The sequence below is a fragment of the Macadamia integrifolia genome, unplaced genomic scaffold (assembly GCF_013358625.1).
Source record: "Macadamia integrifolia cultivar HAES 741 unplaced genomic scaffold, SCU_Mint_v3 scaffold3134, whole genome shotgun sequence".
In the NCBI taxonomy this organism is placed as follows: domain Eukaryota; kingdom Viridiplantae; phylum Streptophyta; class Magnoliopsida; order Proteales; family Proteaceae; genus Macadamia; species Macadamia integrifolia.
In genome coordinates, this window is record NW_024869234.1 from 10,462 (window position 1) to 29,739 (window position 19,278).

General features: G+C 38.0%; 3 protein-coding genes across 4 annotated transcripts; 2 read left to right on the forward strand and 1 right to left on the reverse strand.

Annotated features, from left to right (window-relative positions):
* Window positions 1-6,787: 6,787 nt before the first annotated feature.
* Window positions 6,788-7,948, reverse strand: LOC122067805. Of its 2 annotated transcripts, none has more exons than XM_042631646.1 (3): window positions 7,619-7,948; window positions 7,457-7,535; window positions 6,788-7,328 (listed from the first exon to the last, which is right to left on the reverse strand). In XM_042631646.1, exons 1-3 carry the CDS (start codon window positions 7,626-7,628, stop codon window positions 7,184-7,186), a joined length of 234 nt encoding a protein of 77 aa, XP_042487580.1. In that variant the 5' UTR covers window positions 7,629-7,948; the 3' UTR covers window positions 6,788-7,183. The 2 variants fall into 2 exon arrangements, with proteins under 2 accessions (XP_042487580.1, XP_042487579.1); XM_042631645.1 differs by having other exon boundaries at window positions 7,701-7,946.
* Window positions 7,949-9,901: 1,953 nt separating this feature from the next.
* On the forward strand, window positions 9,902-11,002 carry LOC122067807 (protein PYRICULARIA ORYZAE RESISTANCE 21-like). Its single transcript, XM_042631648.1, has 3 exons — window positions 9,902-10,042; window positions 10,191-10,272; window positions 10,384-11,002. The coding sequence occupies exons 1-3, from the start codon at window positions 10,031-10,033 to the stop codon at window positions 10,758-10,760; spliced, it is 471 nt and encodes a 156-aa protein (XP_042487582.1). The 5' UTR covers window positions 9,902-10,030; the 3' UTR covers window positions 10,761-11,002.
* Window positions 11,003-16,087: 5,085 nt separating this feature from the next.
* Window positions 16,088-17,222, forward strand: LOC122067806 (protein FAR1-RELATED SEQUENCE 5-like). The gene is made up of 2 exons (XM_042631647.1): window positions 16,088-16,784; window positions 17,125-17,222. Exons 1-2 carry the CDS (start codon window positions 16,088-16,090, stop codon window positions 17,220-17,222), a joined length of 795 nt encoding a protein of 264 aa, XP_042487581.1.
* Window positions 17,223-19,278: the final 2,056 nt, after the last annotated feature.

Sequence of the window (19,278 nt, forward strand, 5' to 3'; positions counted from 1 at the left end):
GAGGAAGAGTCGACAAAGGGGAGAGAGTTGAGAGCGAGATCGAGAGAGTCGAGAGAGAGAGGGAGGGAGAGTCGACAGAGATGGTTAGGGTTTGTACCAAATCGTAACAAGAGAGAGAGTCGTGAGAGAGAAAGAGAGAGAGTCGAAAGAGGAGAGATTTGTGAAACTTTCACCTTTTATTTCAAATTTATGAACCAAACCGGTTTGTTGTGATACGGTTTGGTTCAAATTGGTTCTTCACTGATTCGGTTCAAATTGGTTTTATAAGTTGAATAACATCTGGACCGTTCATTTGGTATGTGACACGTGTCAATCACTGAAATGGGTATTTCACATAATTGCACCAGATGGGAATTGCAGAGGATTTTTGTCCCCTTTGCAGCTGTCATCAACACTCCACTATTAAATATTTCACAAGTTTCAATGGTAGGAGTTCTACATTACATATAGGGGTCAGATCCAATAATTTCCAATTCCTGTCAATCTTGCGGTGACAGAAAGCTCAAAAACTCATCCTCTCCCCAAAAAATGTCATTTAAAATTTTTATAATCACCTGCATGATATAGCAAATTCTTTTTAAACATCAGCTGTAGAAGGGTCAGTGTTCATGTGCATCCAGTATACTCCACCATCATAAGGATTGTCAAATGCCAAGGATGTATCAAAAATCTCCCTTCTCAATCCAGCGGAGAAAAGCCACCTCCAACATATTAGCTCCTTTATGATAGTAGGTGGCTGCAATTTTACCTCCTCTTTTTATTGCCCAGCAACGCAGGCCACATCTTTGCCTGATAAATTGTGATTTATCCATGGAAATCCCAGGTCTACCAAGCTCTGATAGCTCAGTTGCTAGAATTGGCAATTTAAAATAGCATAAACATGTTTGCCTAGCTCTTTAAGCTCATCAGATCTTATTTCATCTGCAGTCCATGTATCAATACACCTCTCTGATAGACAGTCCTGGATTTCCCAAAGGCAGACTAATGTCTTTCAGAATGGGCATATCACATGAGAATTGGGAACCAGAATAGCAATACTTCCTTGTTCTTTGTTCTCAAAGGCCCAGTTGTTTTCAAATTCAAGTACCAAAACACATATACAGTAGAAGTATAATATAATAGCAACATGGAAGGTAAAAGTAATACAAGGAGCCTAATCATGATATAAAGGTACGTGGTGCTGTGGAGTGATATAATAACTGAAAAGCACTGCCAGATAATATACAAAAAAAACCCAGAAACCCATTTAAGAACAGATTGAAGGAGAGAGAATACAGTGATTTAGAGCATGTATGGCTTCAGCCTTCAAGAGAAGAAAACCCAAGTGTCTGAAACGTTCTTTACCTGGAAATGGCTGAAATCAACAACAAAATCTCAAAACCCACCAAGAGCTAGGCAGGATATCCACCACCACAGCCTCAGATTTGCCTCCGAGGAACCAAGAGCCATCTGGGTCTGGGCTGCAACAAGTTGTGAAGACCAGAAGGAAGGTTGAAGCTTCATATTAGTCGTCGTAAAGACTACGACTTCTCCTCATCCCCTTCGAGAATCTCGTTCTCACCAAGATGGTTTCTAGTGGAGAAAGTTTTAGTGGAAGTGGGAAAAATTTTGGGCGATTAGGGGAGTCTCAGATCAGGGGATGCTTATAGAGAAAGTTATTAAAATAAACAAAGTCAAATGACTACTAATCTGCTGGCTTAGATAGTTATTAGATCTATAGATGTTAAAACCTTTAAGTCTTTCACTTTTGTTGGAAATGAGAAAGTTCAGGACTCCTACTTGGAGGAAGAAAAGTATCCAAGGGTATTTCTGTAATTACACGACTTCCATAATCCAACCAGCAAACATTGGTTCTCCACGGAAAAGACAAAGGAACCCCTGGGTGTACAGTGACCCTATCGGATCTTGGATCTTGGATCTTGGATCTTGGATCTTGAGACAAGGATTTTAAAATTTGAAATCAGTCCTTGTTGATTGTGGATCGTATCAGGGGTGCACATGCACATAAATCAAAGGGTAGATTTTTTGGGTTTCATAGAGCTACTAGGGATCATAGTTTAGCAAAAACGGGAACGACAGAAAAAAGAAACGGATGGTATGGATTTTAAACAGTAGAATTTTTCGAACGATACGATCAAATAAACAGTTAAAAAAACAGAGAACGAATTTTAAACGTGTAGATTTCAAATAAATGGAACAAAAGAAAACGACAAGAGAGAAAACACCCTATTCCAACCTCTTATATGAATTTCATTCCAGCAATTCCCTCACCCCTCCCTTTATCACTTGAGTTCCTAAACCAAAACTTGTCCTTTTTAGTTTGAAAGGAATAAACCTAACTAGTGTTTCATTCAAAAAAACCCTAACTTGTGTGTGCAGGGTCAAGTTACATTTTGAGATGGAAAGTGAACAGTTGAATGATTTGATCATCTGGCCCTTTATGGTTAATGCTTGCCTTAGTTGCCTTTCAAAGTTGAATGAGTAATCAATGTAAAAGCCCCTTGGCTCAAACCAAGGAAACGGTCATATAGCGGTTGATTAAAAGGTACATCAAGTTGGAAGAAATATGCTATTAATCGTGAACAACCTCCTTACCAAAAAAAAAAAATATATATATATATATATACATATGTTTGAGGTGTAACCTCAAATGAGTTGTAGGGCTTCCTTTAAAAAAACAAAAACTGATTTTACAACTTTCTATGTTTTCTTTGATAAAAGTTTGAGGAAATTATATTTCCCTCCTTTGGACTATAGCTTAATAGCAAGTTCCCCTTACGTACTTTCATAAATATCAATCTCCTTTCTTCTAGTTTGAAGATTCTATCAATCGTTCCATGAATGATTGACTGACGATGTTAAACTGATATATAAAAAAACCAATTTACCCTTGTAACATCTATCTATATTTTCAGGTTCAATTAACAGCAATCTCATGAAATTTTTTTTTTTTTTTTGGCTGGCTGTTCTGTAATGGAGTTCTCCTTTTGCACAAAAAAACTCATCACTTGATTATTTGTTTTGATTTAAACATGAGATTTAGGTGCGGGGGCCGGGGGATGATGGAAGGAGGCTTGTTATGCGGCAACAATGAAAGTGGTACTTCCCACACTCCACCAGTCCCCAATTCCACACTAAACACAAATTTATTATTCTCTCACTCACCACCATTGTTGCGGGCTTTACAGAAGTTCAGAACTTCTTTAGGGTTCACATGAACAAATAAACAGTAAGAAAAAAAATTATATCTTCTAGATTTGGAAAAAAACATTCAAATAGAGAAGTGCAGAGTTGAAGAAGGTGGAGAACGATTGGGGCGAATGCGAGTTGAGAATCCACAAAACTGGTTCTGGTTTGAGCTTCTGCAGTTAGAAGCGGGGGCAGGTGGTATCGTACACGGTGCGCGGGCTATGATTTCTTGAGGAGTTGAAGGAGAAACGGGAGGAAGGGCTTGTCTACGGAGAGTGGATAAGGGTCCGATACCCACAAGGTTTTGTTTGGGTTATGGGAAGAGTAGTAGAATTCCTCAATGGGAAACTGGAATAGTCACAAGAGCTTCTGTGTTGGAACCTGAGAGTTCGTTCTTCCTGGAAGAGAATCAATTTCTGGGGTGTTGTGCTTGGCATCTACCTCGATCGCGAGCTTGAAGACGAGTGGGGAGTTTGACTCGGCCCACTCATCCGAGTTTGGGAGTTCACATATCCATTACCATAATACCATGTTTTGGTAATCGAGTTGGTTGTTCTGGACAGTGGAGAGGTAGAGACTAGAAATTGACTTAGAACTCCCCATAATCTTCCTTGAAAACAAAGATTTCCCACCCACCCCCCGATTTCCTTTGAAGAAGCTGAAGAAAAACTTTAAATCTCATCATGCTCAGGGAAAAAAGTGGAAAATAAGAGAAGAAAAACTTAATTTTTGATCTGAGAATAAGAAGCCTTAATTTAATCGGTTGATTGGAGAAAGTTGACCTAACCTATACTTCCAAAACCAAAAACGCAGCAGAAAAATTCGAAAAACGTAAGATTAGAAGGAATAGAGTGGAAGAGAGAGAAAGAGAAGGACAAACTTGCGAATGCAATAGAGTCCGCGATGAAAAGAGGAGGTGGAGGTGGAGGTGCAGGTGGTGGTTGAGCAGAAACCGATATGGCCGGCGACGGAGAGGGGGAAGAGAAGACAAAAGCAGAAGGCAGAGGCTTAAGGCTTATTTTAGATGGGAAGGGTAGTTTCGGTATGAAATTACATGTTTGAATGATGAGGTCATCACTAAACTGAGCTATTTAACGGAAGGGGTATGGTTGAAAGAATCTTCAAACTAGAGGGGATAGGATTAATATTTATGAAAATATGTGGGGGAATCTGCTATTAGGCCATAGTTCAGGGGAGACGAATGTAATTTCTTCTAAAAATTTTTAGGAAAAATTACTTGGACACTCTTGTATTATAGTTAGATTGCTTAAGATAACAAAAGTTTGAAAATATTACTTGAAGCCCCATGATACATGACAATGTTAGTTTGTTGTTAGTGATTGAAGGAAAGGAACATTTTACCCTTTCGAATTATATCAAACTAAAAATTATGAAGTTAGAATGATCAACTTACCCTTTAAAGGTATTAATCTTAAAAAATCCAAATTGATTTAAGTAATGGATGAAGGGATTCCTCTTTCACCCATCTTCCATCTCAATTCCTTCATTATCGTAAATTAGGTTTTACAGGTTACGATTGATTTGGGTTGTACAGTAAAAGCAACAAGTTCCTCCCTTTCTTCTGAAACCTTCTTCAATCTCTCTCCTTCCTTCCCATACATTAACAAATCCCATATGCTAGGACTCTTCTGATGTGGTTAATTGAAGATTTTAAAACTACAACCTACTGGTATTTTCAGTGCTCTTCTCTAATAAATGGACTATTATAAATTCAATTAGTGGAACCATTACCTATGGGAACAATTAACCGCAAAATACATTAAGAACATCGAGAGGAGGAAGAAACAAAACCTCATCTTTCAGCATATAAAGCAACGTTGTCTTTCTAGCATTATCAAGCCGCACAAAAATCCTCTACAGGGAGATAGTGAGCGATAGTGAGGATCCAACGGCTAGGGTGCATGCCTAGCTCTCTCAGACATTGGATCCTCACTACCACTCACCGCTCACGCAAAGGATTTGAGTCCTATCAAGCACTAGAACAAGATCATGGCCTCTTTATGCATAAAACTGAGAGGAACCAACAACAAGACCTTATAAACCTTAAATTAGGGATTTCAACCAAAAGGTTTTTATTTTTAATTTTTGGATTATTGTTCTATTTTTCTAGCAACCGCCTCTGGGGTTTTGGTCGTATTTGATAACCCCTCATTCACCAGGAGTTTGAGGTTTGGTTGTTGCTCCGATTAGCCACTGTGAATGGCCAAATCTGATTTTTTTTTTTTTTTTGGAGAATGAATTCAGGGATTTAATACCTCATGTTCAGTTGATGTTTGAGATTGGTTCTTGATGGAATCAATAGAGTATGATGTGGCAATGCTTCATCTGAAATCTTGGGCAAAATCAATTTAAGTGGAAAAAAAAATCTTCATCGCAAGCAAGCCCAATCCTTCCGTGTTTGATTTGGTGCTTAGATGTTGAAGACACCTCAACAAGAGATGAAATGGTCCTAGAAAGTGGTAAATATGCTTAATTATCCATCCTAAAAGCTTAAACTATCATACAAGGTTCCTATCTACCTTGCTATTTGTCAAAATTAGGTGTTTATTGTTAAAACTACGGGTGTCAATCAATCAAGCCGCGCTTAGCTAGGCCTGGTGGGCTTATACCTTGGATCGTGACCTACCTATTTAAGGAATGGTCAGACCGTGACCATTCAAGAGGATAGGTTCTATCGAGTGCAGAACCCCAATGTGCGCTCTTACGTTCATAGGACATTTCTTCATTTTCTAATATGAGGCCCATGGTTCTAAGTATCAATATCAGATCAGCCATATTGACCATACCGAATTGGTAACAGCTGAGACTGATATCCATACCTGACTGATCCAAAATCGTTATTAGTATCGATTTAAGGGTAAAATAGTAAGATATTTATATTTTTTGTGAAAAGCAAAGATATCTGTAGAGACAGATATCCATACCAAAACTAAATCCTTGATGAGGCCGGATCCGCTGAAGATCCCATCACCCTTGTCAATACCCCTCCCCTACCCTCGCCACCCTGCCCTCTCTTCCCAAGGTTTAAGTAAGTAGAATCAACAACAGGATCAGCCTCTGCCGATTCCAATATGGATCAATCCATCCGGATCAGTAACAATTGGGACCGGGCTCAGCCAATTCTGATTCAAATCCTCTGATTCCGACTTAAAAAATGCTCCCTTCTCCCTTCCCCAGAAACTGCTAGTAGTGTCCAAAAACCATGCAGGAAATAGATTTGTACAAATTAAATTCATTTCAACTTAAGTACATAGTAACCCACAAACATATAAGCCAAATAAAAAATAAAAACTAGATCTTTGAGCAAAAGCACAACACATCCATAAAACAATTTAAACTTTCTTTAGCCTCAAAAAACTGTTTTCTAATTCTCCAATCCCAATATTGATTTCTTCCTTCTTACAAATTTATCCACCACAGTCAGATTCCAGGACACTACTACCATGTTCAACTTTTGATAACTGGGAAGGATTTAATCATTCCAGGCAATCCCTTCCTGCAAATGTTCCCAAGTAGAATCCCAATTCAAGTTTTCCATCTGTATGTATTGGTAGATGTGAACTTAAAAACATATATCTTTGAAGGCAATAAAGGTGTTTCCTTTGTTCTTGATCCTACATTTTGAACTCAACAAAAACATGCAGAGTCTAAGATAGAGGAGTGAACTTGATAATAATCATCTATCCAAAATGTTGATTATAAAGGGTACTGATACGAAGAAAAATCTACATATGTAAGATGATGTAGTCCTTTTAATAACTCAACAAAAAGGATTTCTAAAGGAAGATAGCATCCCCATAAATAACTGGCCAACTTGGAATGGTAAAGGAGAAGAGCCTTTCTTTTTTCTTTTTTCTGGGTTGGTATTCTTAGAGATTTGAAATAGCAGAGGAAAGGGTGGTGAATGTAGAGAAGGTTTTTGTGGGCTTTGTCTATGTGGGATGTGGGTAGAGTAAGTAGTAACGATGGTGAATTAGCGGACAGGGACTTTGATCCAACCATTAGCAAAGGCAATGGCTAAGATGACAAAAGGGGTAGACATGCCAAAGATGATGATATAAGGAAGAGGGGTCTTCATTGGGTTCTCTCCTTCCCTTTCTCCTGCTGTCTGCCAATACCTGCATTTTCTCAAACACTCCCAGTTCAAGAAAAGGAAAAGAAAATATGTAACAGAATAGAGAAAAAATTTAATGGAAGTGGAGGTGGAAGGTGAAATGGAGATGGAAATGGAAATGGTTTCACTTACTGTTCTGGTTCTTCTTCTCTGGTGATGAACTTCTTCTTCTTCCTCCCTCCAACTTGCTTTACATCTCCTTCTCCTCCACCTGCCCAGTGTCAAAAACAGTAAAGTTCATAATTTTTTCCAAATAAAACACAGTATTGGTAGCTGAATCGATTCGAATCATACCCAAATCCATTAAAGAAATTCAGTAATCAGTCGTAAGCTACCCTTCGTTTGTTTAGGGGCAAACTTTTTTTTTTTTTCTTACCACCTATATTGGCATGAATCTTGAAACGCTGGAGAACCAGCTTCCTCCTATTTGGAATTGGCTCTGGAGAGTGAAGAGGAGTGGCAGAGAGAGGACGAAGAGATGCAGATGAGGATGAAGATGGGTTGGTTGGACGCTGGAACGAAGGAATCGGGGCTTGAGAAGCAGAGATGCTCACTCTTGCTGCCATTAGAATTCCTCACCTGTTCTTCCTCTCCTTATCGCTTTACCCATCACACATCTTAAGTACTTAAGAATTTTGATAGCCACTCTCACTCTCTCTCCTCCCCTTTTGAAAAGACCTCTTCGCCCTCTTGTGTCCTATCCCATGACCGAACGTAGGGTATCCATTTGGAACTAGAATCGGCACTATACCTCTAAAACCTGGTATTGGATCGTTTAATTAATAAGCAAGATAGCAGTTCTGACATACTAATTAGAAGCTGGGTGGAAATAAAACCGCAAGTACCATTTGAAAGGGTAGATTTCGTGTTATTGTGTTCAAGTTTTATGATTGTAATTTGATATATCCGTTGTTTTTTTTTTTTTTTAAATAACATTTAGTTCTATTATCATAAAATTATTTAATGATGACACTAAGAGCCCGTTTGGCATCGTTTTTGTTCCAGAAACGTCGTTTCGTATCAAAAACGAAAATTTCAGTTTCTGTGTCAAAATGTAGTTTTTAAACGAAAAAATGGTGTTTCAAAATTTCAGATTTTTATCGGGAACGATATTTTTTTTTTGTGTAAAATGGAACGAAACTGGGAAGTTCGTCCAATCTCGTTTTTTCAGTTTTTTTTTTTTCACTTTTTGTTAAAAAAAAAAAACAGAAACAAACCATAAGTGCACCAAACAAAAGATTCTTTTTTTTCGTTCCAATAGAACGAAAAAACTCTAAAAACGTTTTTTTAGAACGATACCAAACGGAGCCTAAACCATTAGTGCTTGTTTATTCAGCCATTATTAGTTCTTAATGGTATTTTGATAAGCTTACATGCAATCTTAAAGATTTTGATGAAGTAAAATCATAACATTAATCATTATTTTTCGTATTCTAAGTTGCCTCCTAAAGTAAAGAACACCTCAAATCTTATGATAATGAAAATGTCCACAATAATAATAATAGAGTCATCTCATTAGAAATCATTGAAGTTATTTCTCCTTTTTTATAGCTCCTAGAACCGTTTAGGAATCAAAATTATCTCGTCTCATTAATAATCAAGACCTATGTTTGGTTTCGTTGACTAAACTAAATGGTCCAGGGATTGGCACCTTTATTAAGCATAGAACCGTCTTGAATACTTGAAACTGTCCTGATCAAGGTTTGAGAAATTGGTATCGGGAACAGGATCAGTCAAGGTCAATTCCAGATCGGTTAGGATCAGACAGAAATGCCCCTATTTTCAATTAAAAACGTTTTTAAAACTATTTTACCCTTCATCTGTATTAATCCACCGATACGATAGTGGCTAAGAATTAGGATCAGTCAAGACTGATTCCAAGCCAATCCTGACCATCCGATCCAATCCAATTCATCAAACCATGGTCCTGATTGACACCCTTATGTGTAGCCATGATTCAAGGATTTGATATCGAATTAGTTGAATAGCCCACAGACATTAAAAGGGGAGAGTTGGGATGGTCATTTCATTGCTCCATGGGAAAGATAACAGGGGAATGCTCCGAAGCAGTGTTCTTTTTCAATTGGTCATTGGGAAAAGTGATGCCCCTAATCTCAAAAATGAATATAAATCCTTTTTTCTTCAAGATTACGACACATTGCATTATCATAATAGTAGGAAAAATTAAAGGATTAGAAAAATTTAAGTTCACTCTTGCAAAATTATCCATTCATTATTTTAGTTGATATTTTAAGTTTGAAATTACAAAATTACCCAACAACATATTGAGAGTGGATCAGATCCTCGAACAAGAACCATTCTTGTACGGGACTAATCTACACAGATGGAATCCACCCTAGAAAAAACTTTTGTGGTGGGATTCATATATATAGATTAAACTGTACAAAAACCTGATCCACTCTCAAATACATTGTATAATTTTATTTTAAGTGAACCATATGGTAAGTGATTTTATAAAGAGAAACTCAATAGTGAATAATGTTCTAATTTTATCTTAAAATCGTACGAGGAAAAAATATTATTTCACTTGGAAGTTATACCTTTGTGAAGATTTGAAGCTTATGGTGTGCATTTCATGTACCAACACCACCTGTCCCTTTTGTTTCCTTGACTTCCTAAATTGTGGACTCAGTATTAATAGGGCGGATCACTTTGTACTCTCACAGCCTCTCCAAGCCTTCAACAATGGCGGACAAGGTTCTCTCTCTCTCTCTCTCTGTTTATCTGTTTATATGTTCTTCATTACAGAGACATATCTGATCTCATTTTGTTGGTCTGGTTAATTCAAAAACAGAGAAATAGCTATAAAAACTTCTCTTTTTTTTTTTTTGGATTCTGTTTGCAGGTGTACACGATAGTGCTCCAGGTTGATCTTGGCTGCCCACGCTGTTACAAGAAGATCAAGAAAATCCTCTCCAAATACCGAGGTGACCAATCTCATCTATTCTTTGATCATCATCATCATCATCATCTTCTTCCTTTATTCCTCAATCTTCAATTTGGGAAATTTGAATTCTGTTCTGCCATTGTTATTACAGAGAGATATCAAATACAGGAGGAGAAATTCGATGGGAAACAGAACACAGTCACCCTCAGTGGACCCTTCTGCCCCGACAAACTCGCTAAGAAGCTCTGTTGCAAAGCTGGAGAATCCATTAAGTGCATCAAAAAGCCTCCAGAGTCGCCGCCACCGCCACCGCCTAAACCAAAATCAGAACCAAAACCAAAACACGAGGATCCACCCAAAACACCGGTCCAACCGATGGGGGTTTGTTGTAGACCATGTTATGGGGGGTGTGGAGGAGGACCATGTCAACAAGGTTATGGATACTATGGGTATGGGAGGCCGAGTTACATAAGCCCCTGCTGCAGATACTTCAGTGAAGAGGAACCTACTTCATGCGCCATCATGTGATGCTTGATCGGTCTACCCTTTTCTGGTTCAACTTCCAAAACTGGATCAGATGGTTGGTTCGAGTTATGCCGGTCGGTTTAGAGTAATTGTTGGGTAAGGTGGGATAATTGGATTTTCTGTTTTTAATCTCTTCATTCTTACTTAAGAAGAGCTATAGCTATGCAAAGAGAGGGGGAGAGGTTTATAGTGAATAAAAAATGTAATTTGATGAATAAAAGTGGATTCATATCTGATCATAAGTCATAAGATGAGATCATATAGTTACCTCCAAGGAATTATACTCTTCAACCACTTTTTAGGTCAATCACTTAAAATTAGTGTAAAGAATGAATTCTATCCGCTTGTGTGTCTTTATACTAAAACATAGACGAGCATAAAAAGACGACATTGTCTTTTGTCTAAAACTATGTAAAATATTTTATCCACTTGCATATTTTTACACGCACACACAGACGAGCTCAAAAAAATGACATTGCCTCTCACCCAGAATTTCCACGCGGCTTCCAATTAGCATGCACAATAGTGCTATGGTCACATAAATGGACAGGTTTCTCTTACCCTCTAAAATATTAAGTTTTCTTAGTCTTTTTTTTTTTTTGGATGAATAAGCTTTCTTAGTCTTAGTTAGAGCCACTCACTACTTTATTATTATCCATTTGTTGTTGGGGGTGTTTGGAAAAGAAACTTTAGGAAACTTCATATTTGGTTCAAGTTTCTTTCTATGGGCACATTATAACGTAAGTAAATGGTTCTTAGAGCTGGCATCAAGGTTCTAGTTACCCTTTAAAATATTAAGCTTTCTTAGTACCATCGAATTGCATATAGGAGGAGTATTTATTTACTTTGTGGATGAGGGGTCGAGGTTTAATGATGGCATGAGACTCCAATCATGGGGTTAAATCACTAGTGGCCCACGATTTAGAAACTACTAAAATGGTAAACTAATTGGACCAACCAATAAGACCGACAAAAAATCAAGGAAAAAAATATTTGTCTACGGGTTTTCTTTTTTTATATAAAAAATTGAGATCAAAACTTTGAATCGAATTGGGTCTGTTCATTTGGGATTTGTATACTTAGGGCAAGTAAAACCCACTTGGATTAGGAACCCTAGCTCGTCAGAACTCTATAAATAAGAGATTTGGCTACAAACCCACAATTGAGAGTGTATGCCTCTAAGGATCTCCATTGCTATCCTTGGTTTAGAAGGTTAAAATTTAGTCGTAGTCATTCGCTCATCACGTTCGTGCAAGACAATGTGTACAGCAATCAAATCCATTCTACTACATGAAAAACTACGTTAAAGTAACCCTGAATACCCATTTCCTTTTCATTTTACAAAATCGATAGTAAACTAACAAGAAACCATTAAAAGAGAACAAATAGCTTTCGGCTTCGAGTTGATTTTTGTAGATCAAACACTTTAACAACAACTGCCTAGTACAGTTGATGAGTTGTGGTGTGCAAAAATCCCATGCTCACCAGGAGGTCTCAAGTTCAAACCTCCTGGTTGTTACTTACTTCCCTCCCTACCCACCAAAAAAAATATAAATAAGAAATAAATAAATAACCAACAAACTCAAGCTTGACTACTTGACAACCCTACTACCAAGCAATTCTGATGCCAAAATAAGTTCCCAAAACTTTACTTTTTTCCACAACCAAACTTTCTGTGGGTCTAGGTTGGTTAGACCACTTCATTTGGTCTAGATGATGCTGTGATTTAAAGAATGGAAACTAGTGGTTGCCATTCCATCCATCAAACCCATTTATACAGTCAAAAAAGAAGGGAAAATGACAGACGCCCAACGTCGACTCTCTTTGGATACAACTTAATTCCTTCTTCTTTACACACCTTCTTCCTTACGCAGCTTAATCAACAACAGTCACTACGTTTGGGTCACTGTCCATGCTTCCTTCCTTGGGGTCAATGTCCTTTTTTTTTTTTTTCCCTCTTTTGAAAATATTATTTCTATCTACGTTGAAATCTTGTGGACTAGAAAGCCTAAAAAATCTCTAGTTATTTGCTAAATTTCAATCAAAATAGATTTGAGTTGATTATGTAATAAATATTTTGATTTGAGTTGATCATGTAATAAAAATGTAAAATAAAGTTTTGAGGATGTAATAAGAGAAAGGACTGAGTTTTCTTAAGGCCATAGTGCATGATATCTGTTCACCATTACCCATCGCGATCACAGACAAGGAGAGAGGTTGGGAGTGACTGTGGATCACATTTAGACCACCCATAGCGATCACAGACAAGGAGAGAGGTTGGGAGTGATCCTCACAGACAAGGAGAGAGGTTGGGAGTGATTGTGGATCACATTTAGACCACCCATCGCGATCACAGACAAGGAGAGAGGTTGGGAGTGATTGCGGATCACATTTAGACCACCCCAGCCACTGACGAAAGAAAACTTTGTCCAAAGAAAAATGAAACTTTTTTTTAAACAAAATGGATTGTTAAAAATACATGGGAATCAACCAATATATATAGAAATATATGTACGAATTTTAGTTCGATATTTGACATGTGCCCATTCTACACTATTTTCTAGATTTTCATATGATCAAAATTGCCACATCATTTTTCCATGTGGTAACAATTTGCCGGACTAGAAAAACTATTGCTGAGAAAGGATTCAAAACTCAGAATCAGGGTCTGAATTGGTTTCACTGATTCAAATCTGGATTCCGTACCAGCTGGAATCAGCCAGATATATTGCCCTAACCCTAGTTTTGATATGTCTATCGGCCCCTCCAGCTTGGGTGGAATGAAGGCAGATCCATTCCAGTTCTTGAAACCGTGGTGGGAACTTGGAACACCTTCCCTACCACACACACCCTGCAGATCTCTTTTTCTAAAGATCCCCATACCCATCAGGAGTTGCTTTCAGGTCCAGGAAGGGCAAAAATATGCCCTTAAAGACTTTCACAAAGCAGGATCCACGCTCCATGCAATCAATACCTAGTTTTCTGAATAGATTGGCAATTCCAACATCACCTGTATACATAATCTCCAAATAAATCTTCTGCACACACGCACAAAGAGCTTTATTTATAGTACTGATGCCAGAAAATGAAGAAAATAAGAATGAAGCATATATTGTTGATAATAATGACATTATAGTATTGTTCTGTATGAAATCCACAGGGAAAAATCCTGTGACAATCCTAAATAAACAGTTCTATTGTTTCGTATTACTATAGAGAACTAGAACCACATAATAAGTTCAGAAGCCAAGATCCAAAATAAACAAAAAACAAAGATAAAAGTATGAAAGCTAAAATGGTTGATAACAATGATATCATCACGGGTCACCTAATAAGGTGTCCCATATAAAATTCATAGGGAAAAAGCCAAGACAAGGTCCCGGGACCAGGTAAGGTGAAGAAACAACATATTAGTTCCTCCCTTATAGAATGTAAATAGATCTCACAACATTTCCAAGCTACCATATACCATAAATCATTGAAATCTAAGGTCAGCCACATGGATCCTATTTCACCTTTCAACTCCATTCAAAGTTAATAAGTCATACTTGTTGACTAATTGTCAGCGCTAACTCATGCATGTCTCACCACTTCTCCAGGGTCCATGCCACAGAGCACTTGGCTAAGGCTTTCACAATGCTGCAAACCAACACACCAACCCTTCTCCTTTATCCAGCCCTAGGACTAGCAGCACAAAAACACTGGTGTAGTTCATTGAATGATAGCAGGGGATAGAAACGCCTAGAACTATCTCTCTTGCTCCAGTTCAGAGAATTTTTTACCAAAATCTTTCAAGGGAGCAAATGCCCTCTCAAGACGCATCGCCCCACTTACAAGTGGCCAATGGAGAACTTAACCCCAAAAATAAATAAATAAATTCTAAGGTAATAATTGTGCAGGGTGAACTCCGAGCAACAATTAACGTATTTGGGCCCCTTGCATCTCAAGGAAAGGGTGTGTGTCCATCTCTTCTACAGCCCAACTGACAAATTCACAATAATAGCACATCATTAACTTTTTTTTCCCACTCAATAATTAAAACTATATATATATATATATATATTCCCAGTTTAGTTAATCCTGGGGTTCCGCCTCCAAATTAACTAAATCCAATGATACTTGTTCAACCACCCTCTGCGAGAACATTATGTCAAATTGGTCAAGCAAATGCTCTTCCATGAAGCTATACAGAGTTCCAACTACGAAATTGATCAAGAGTTCAACACGTTGAGAAAATCCGCATCTATAATATTACTGAATTTCACACACAGGGCTGAAATAGCAAGATAATACAAAATGTCATGTAGACGTGACAGTTCACCCATATTGGGTAGTCTGCTCCCATTCTGTCAGTAAAAACTCCTCCTTTGCGGGGACAAAAATCCTCTGCAATTCCCATCTGGTGCAATTCTGTGAAATACCCATTTCAGTGATTGACACGTGTCACATACCAAATGAACGGTCCAGATGTTATTCAACTTATAAAACCAATTTGAACCGAATCAGTGAAGAACCAATTTGAACCAAACCGTATCACAACAAACCGGTACATTTGAAATAAAAGGTGAAAGTTTTCCCTCTCTCCTCTTTCGACTCTCTCTCTTTCCCTCTCTCCTCTTACGACTCTCCCTCTCTGTTATGGGGTTTGATTCTACCCTAACCCTCTGTCGACTCTCCCTCTCGCTCGCGACTCTCTCCCTCTCGCTCGACTCTTCCTCACTTGACTCCTCTCGCTCTCTCTCTCTCTGTTTCTCGCTCGACTCGCTCTCTCCTTCTGGTACGAAGCGCTTGCAAAGAAGGTATGAAATACACAAAGCCTTCTCTCTCTCTTTTTATTTTTTTCTTTTATGTTAATGTTAATGTCTCTGCAAAGGGCCTTCTCTCTCTTTTATTTGTTTGATGTCTCTCTGTTCCTCGCTCGACTCGCTATCTCTGAGATTGAAATTTTTTTGAAGTATTTACATTGTACTTTGCACAAAGTTGCTCTGTGGTTTTGAATGCTGAAATATTAGGTTTTCTGTTCAATAAAATTTCAATTTTAAAATTTTTATTTGTTTGGTGTCTCTCTGTCTTTGTTTCTTGATCGGTTCGCTATCTCTGAAATTGAAATTTTTTTGAAGTATTTACATTGTACTATGAACCGGGTTTTTCTGTGGTTTTTAATGCTGCAAATATTAGGGGGAAGGCTTGTTCTTAGCCACTTATCAGTGACATATGACTGAAGATGGGAATGCAGATTTAGGGTCTGATTTGAAAATCATTATTTTTATTTGCTCATTGTCTCTGTCAAACCTAAGAGATTTGCTGTCTTTGTCCTTGTTTTGTCTAGTATGGAGAATGTTTGCATGAATGATGCGAGTGAACCTGAGTTTGGGATGTTATTCAACTCAGAACAGGATGCATACGATTATTACAATAGTTATGGACGGGAAATGGGGTTTAGTGTTAGGAGACACTTTGTGAATAAAAGCAAGAAAGACAACACGACTATAACATCTAGGGGATTTGTCTGTTCAAAAGCTGGTTGTCGGTTGAGTGACAAGCGAGACATCAATATTGTTAACCCTCGAGCTGAGACAAGAACAAATTGCGAGGCACGAATGAACATATATTTGGTTGATGAGGGAAAATACAAGTGCCGTGACTTTGTGAGAGAACATAATCATGAGCTTCATACTACATCAACAGTTCATATGATGCGTTCACAAAGGAATATGTTAGACATACATAGGTATGAAATTGATTTGGCAGATGACTCGGGAATCAGGCCTAGATCCACAGTTGAGTTGATGGGTAGGCATGCTGGTGGGATTGAAAACCTAAGTTATATGACTCAAGATGTTAGGAATTATCTTCGCACTAAAAGACAACGTGCCTTAACATATGGTGAAGCAGGTAGTTTGATGAAGTACTTTGTTACCCAAACTAGGAACAACCCATCTTTCACATACTCATTTCAGCTGGATAGTGAAGAACAAATAACTAACATATTTGGGATGGGAAAAGGATGGCAGTCCCAGGTAGCAGGTATTCATTGAGGGACCAACCTGGAAATACTCCTACAAAACCATCAGCTTTCTCAATCAACTCATCTACGGGGAGAGTGGCAAGTTCACCCTTTTTGTCACCAAGCAGTGAAGAGGAAGGATACATGTTACTTCCCATTCCAAGCCTTCACCCATCAATTGATGGACAACAATAAAATGAATAATCCAATGTGGTACCCTGTCATGTAGGTAGTGCTGATTTTTTGCATGCTAACTTTTTTTCAACTAACATAAAATAATGTTCAGGAGAACTTGTGAGTTCTAACATGTGAAACCCAATTGCTTCTGTTTGTTGTTGAAAGCAATTGGATGAGTTGCAGGTTATTGTGGGCTTCGTGCAGGCTGCAAAGAGACTGAAGACAGTCTGCAACTGACCTTGATAGAGATGAAAAACTTTGTATTTCGATTTCGGCACTAACAAATTCTGGTATCATTTGTTCACCTCCCTCAGTCTGTAGTAATGTCCTGTAACATAATATGTATCCTTTGGCTTGTTTCTCCTTGTTCCTTTTCTTATCAGTGATTCGGGTTGATGAGTTGGAGGTTAGTAGTCTAGTTATGTAGATATGTAAGGTGAACTTGAAGTAGAATTATGTAGTACTAAATACTCTTGATAAATTCAGTTCACTGTTTTGAGGGAAGTGGGTCTTTTTAAATGTATATTCATTCTGGTTCTGGTTTAACACCCTTGTTCATCATCCATTTAGTAGCATGTGAAGCTTCTGAACTAACTCATGAGAGTGTTGTGAAAGTATTATCCTGGTCGTCCTCACCTCTTGTCTATGTGGTAAGTATACAGAGCCTAGTTTTAGTTTGCTGGTTGAAACCTCAAAAATCTGCTAAAGAGAAACGTCGAAGAAGAATATAGCAATGTGAAACAGAGCACATGACTTGTCTGGTGAGATAAAAGATGCGAAATCTTGTCTTGGAAAATGTCGCTATCTTTGGCCTCTTGGGACATGCCTGTTGAACAGAAATATTCTTGAAAACCTGAATGGGACAACATAATGAGGAAAAACAAACAAGCTACCCTTTTTCTGGAGGTCGATGGCTTAAAAAGGCCAACAGTATCTATATGATAAACCTCAGGAATGGATGATTGCCCACACCCCAAGCACAACAAAGCGTGATGTTTGCCCACACCCCATGCACAACACATCGGGTGCTGCCTGGATAATCAATGACGATGATTCTTTTTAGAGTTAATTCCACAATTTTCAATTTAGCTTTGGAAATGAGAACCACGGCTGATTGGAAGAGGACAAATAAAAGGAAACTAAAGCTGAACTACATTGAAATGCAGACAGGATTAAAAGCCAATTGTGGATTTTATCACCTACAGAAAGAATCCCTGGTGAAGCAGTTGGAGAATTATACAACCACAACCATGAGCTTTGCAACCACACCAACCAAAAAGCCATTTCAAAAGTTGAACTACATTACTTTGGATCATACAATTTCACGGTATAACTACCATCTCCGTCAAAAGGTAAAGTTAGCAAAATGAAAAAATTAAAATCCCACCATTCGGCACATCAGAAGTTACCAACAGCACCAAGGCAAAAATTTGATAGCTGATGCAGTGCAAACATCCATTCAATGTCAAAGCACAAATACCATGAGACATTAAACACATCATATTAACCAAGCATATGCTGCATTAGGTATACATGCAGTAATCTGGACTGAAGTGGCTTGATGGGTACTGATACAATAAAAATAATTTCTCATGGCATTTGAATCAACTACTGGTTCAATCAACTGGTGCCTCCTCACAATAAATGAACAAAGGGGTAAATATAGAATTTAAATCCCAATTTAACATCCAAGGTACAGAAGCTAAAGCAACCTGTAATTTAAATAGATGCGAAATCTTGTCTTGGAAAATGTCACTATCTATTTCTGTTCAAGAATAGATACTGTTGGGGTATTGGCATGCTGCTTGATGGGATATTTGGTGCTGCTGTTGGTACTAGCGCATCGGTGTAAGGCACAAATGAGCATCTATTCACTAAATTCACTGTCCTTTTTGTGAATGAAACCCTCCTTATTCTCTCACATAAGTAGTTAGTTATTGGAATTCCTACTATCCTCTTGCTTATGTGAGTGAGTAATGGGAAGGGGACAGAAAGAGGTTTCACTTTATCAATGTTGCATCTCTCTCTCTCTCCCTCTTCGAAGAAAAAGTTATCAGTCTTGTCCATAGATGGAATACAAAAGGGGAATGGAAAGTCTACTATAGATGGAATACAGTCCAAATGGATTCTTCTTTGTGGTTGGAGAGGACTGAGGCGTGCTATATGCAGTGATGATTTATATCAATGATGTCTTATAGCAAGCACAGAAAATGTTATGTAGCTGAATCTTAACTGGGTGAACTATATAACTACTTTATAAATATGGTTTAGGAAGTCTTATGACACAAAATGGGTTTAATTAACTTCCTGACCGTTAAATCAACATCCATAGCACTT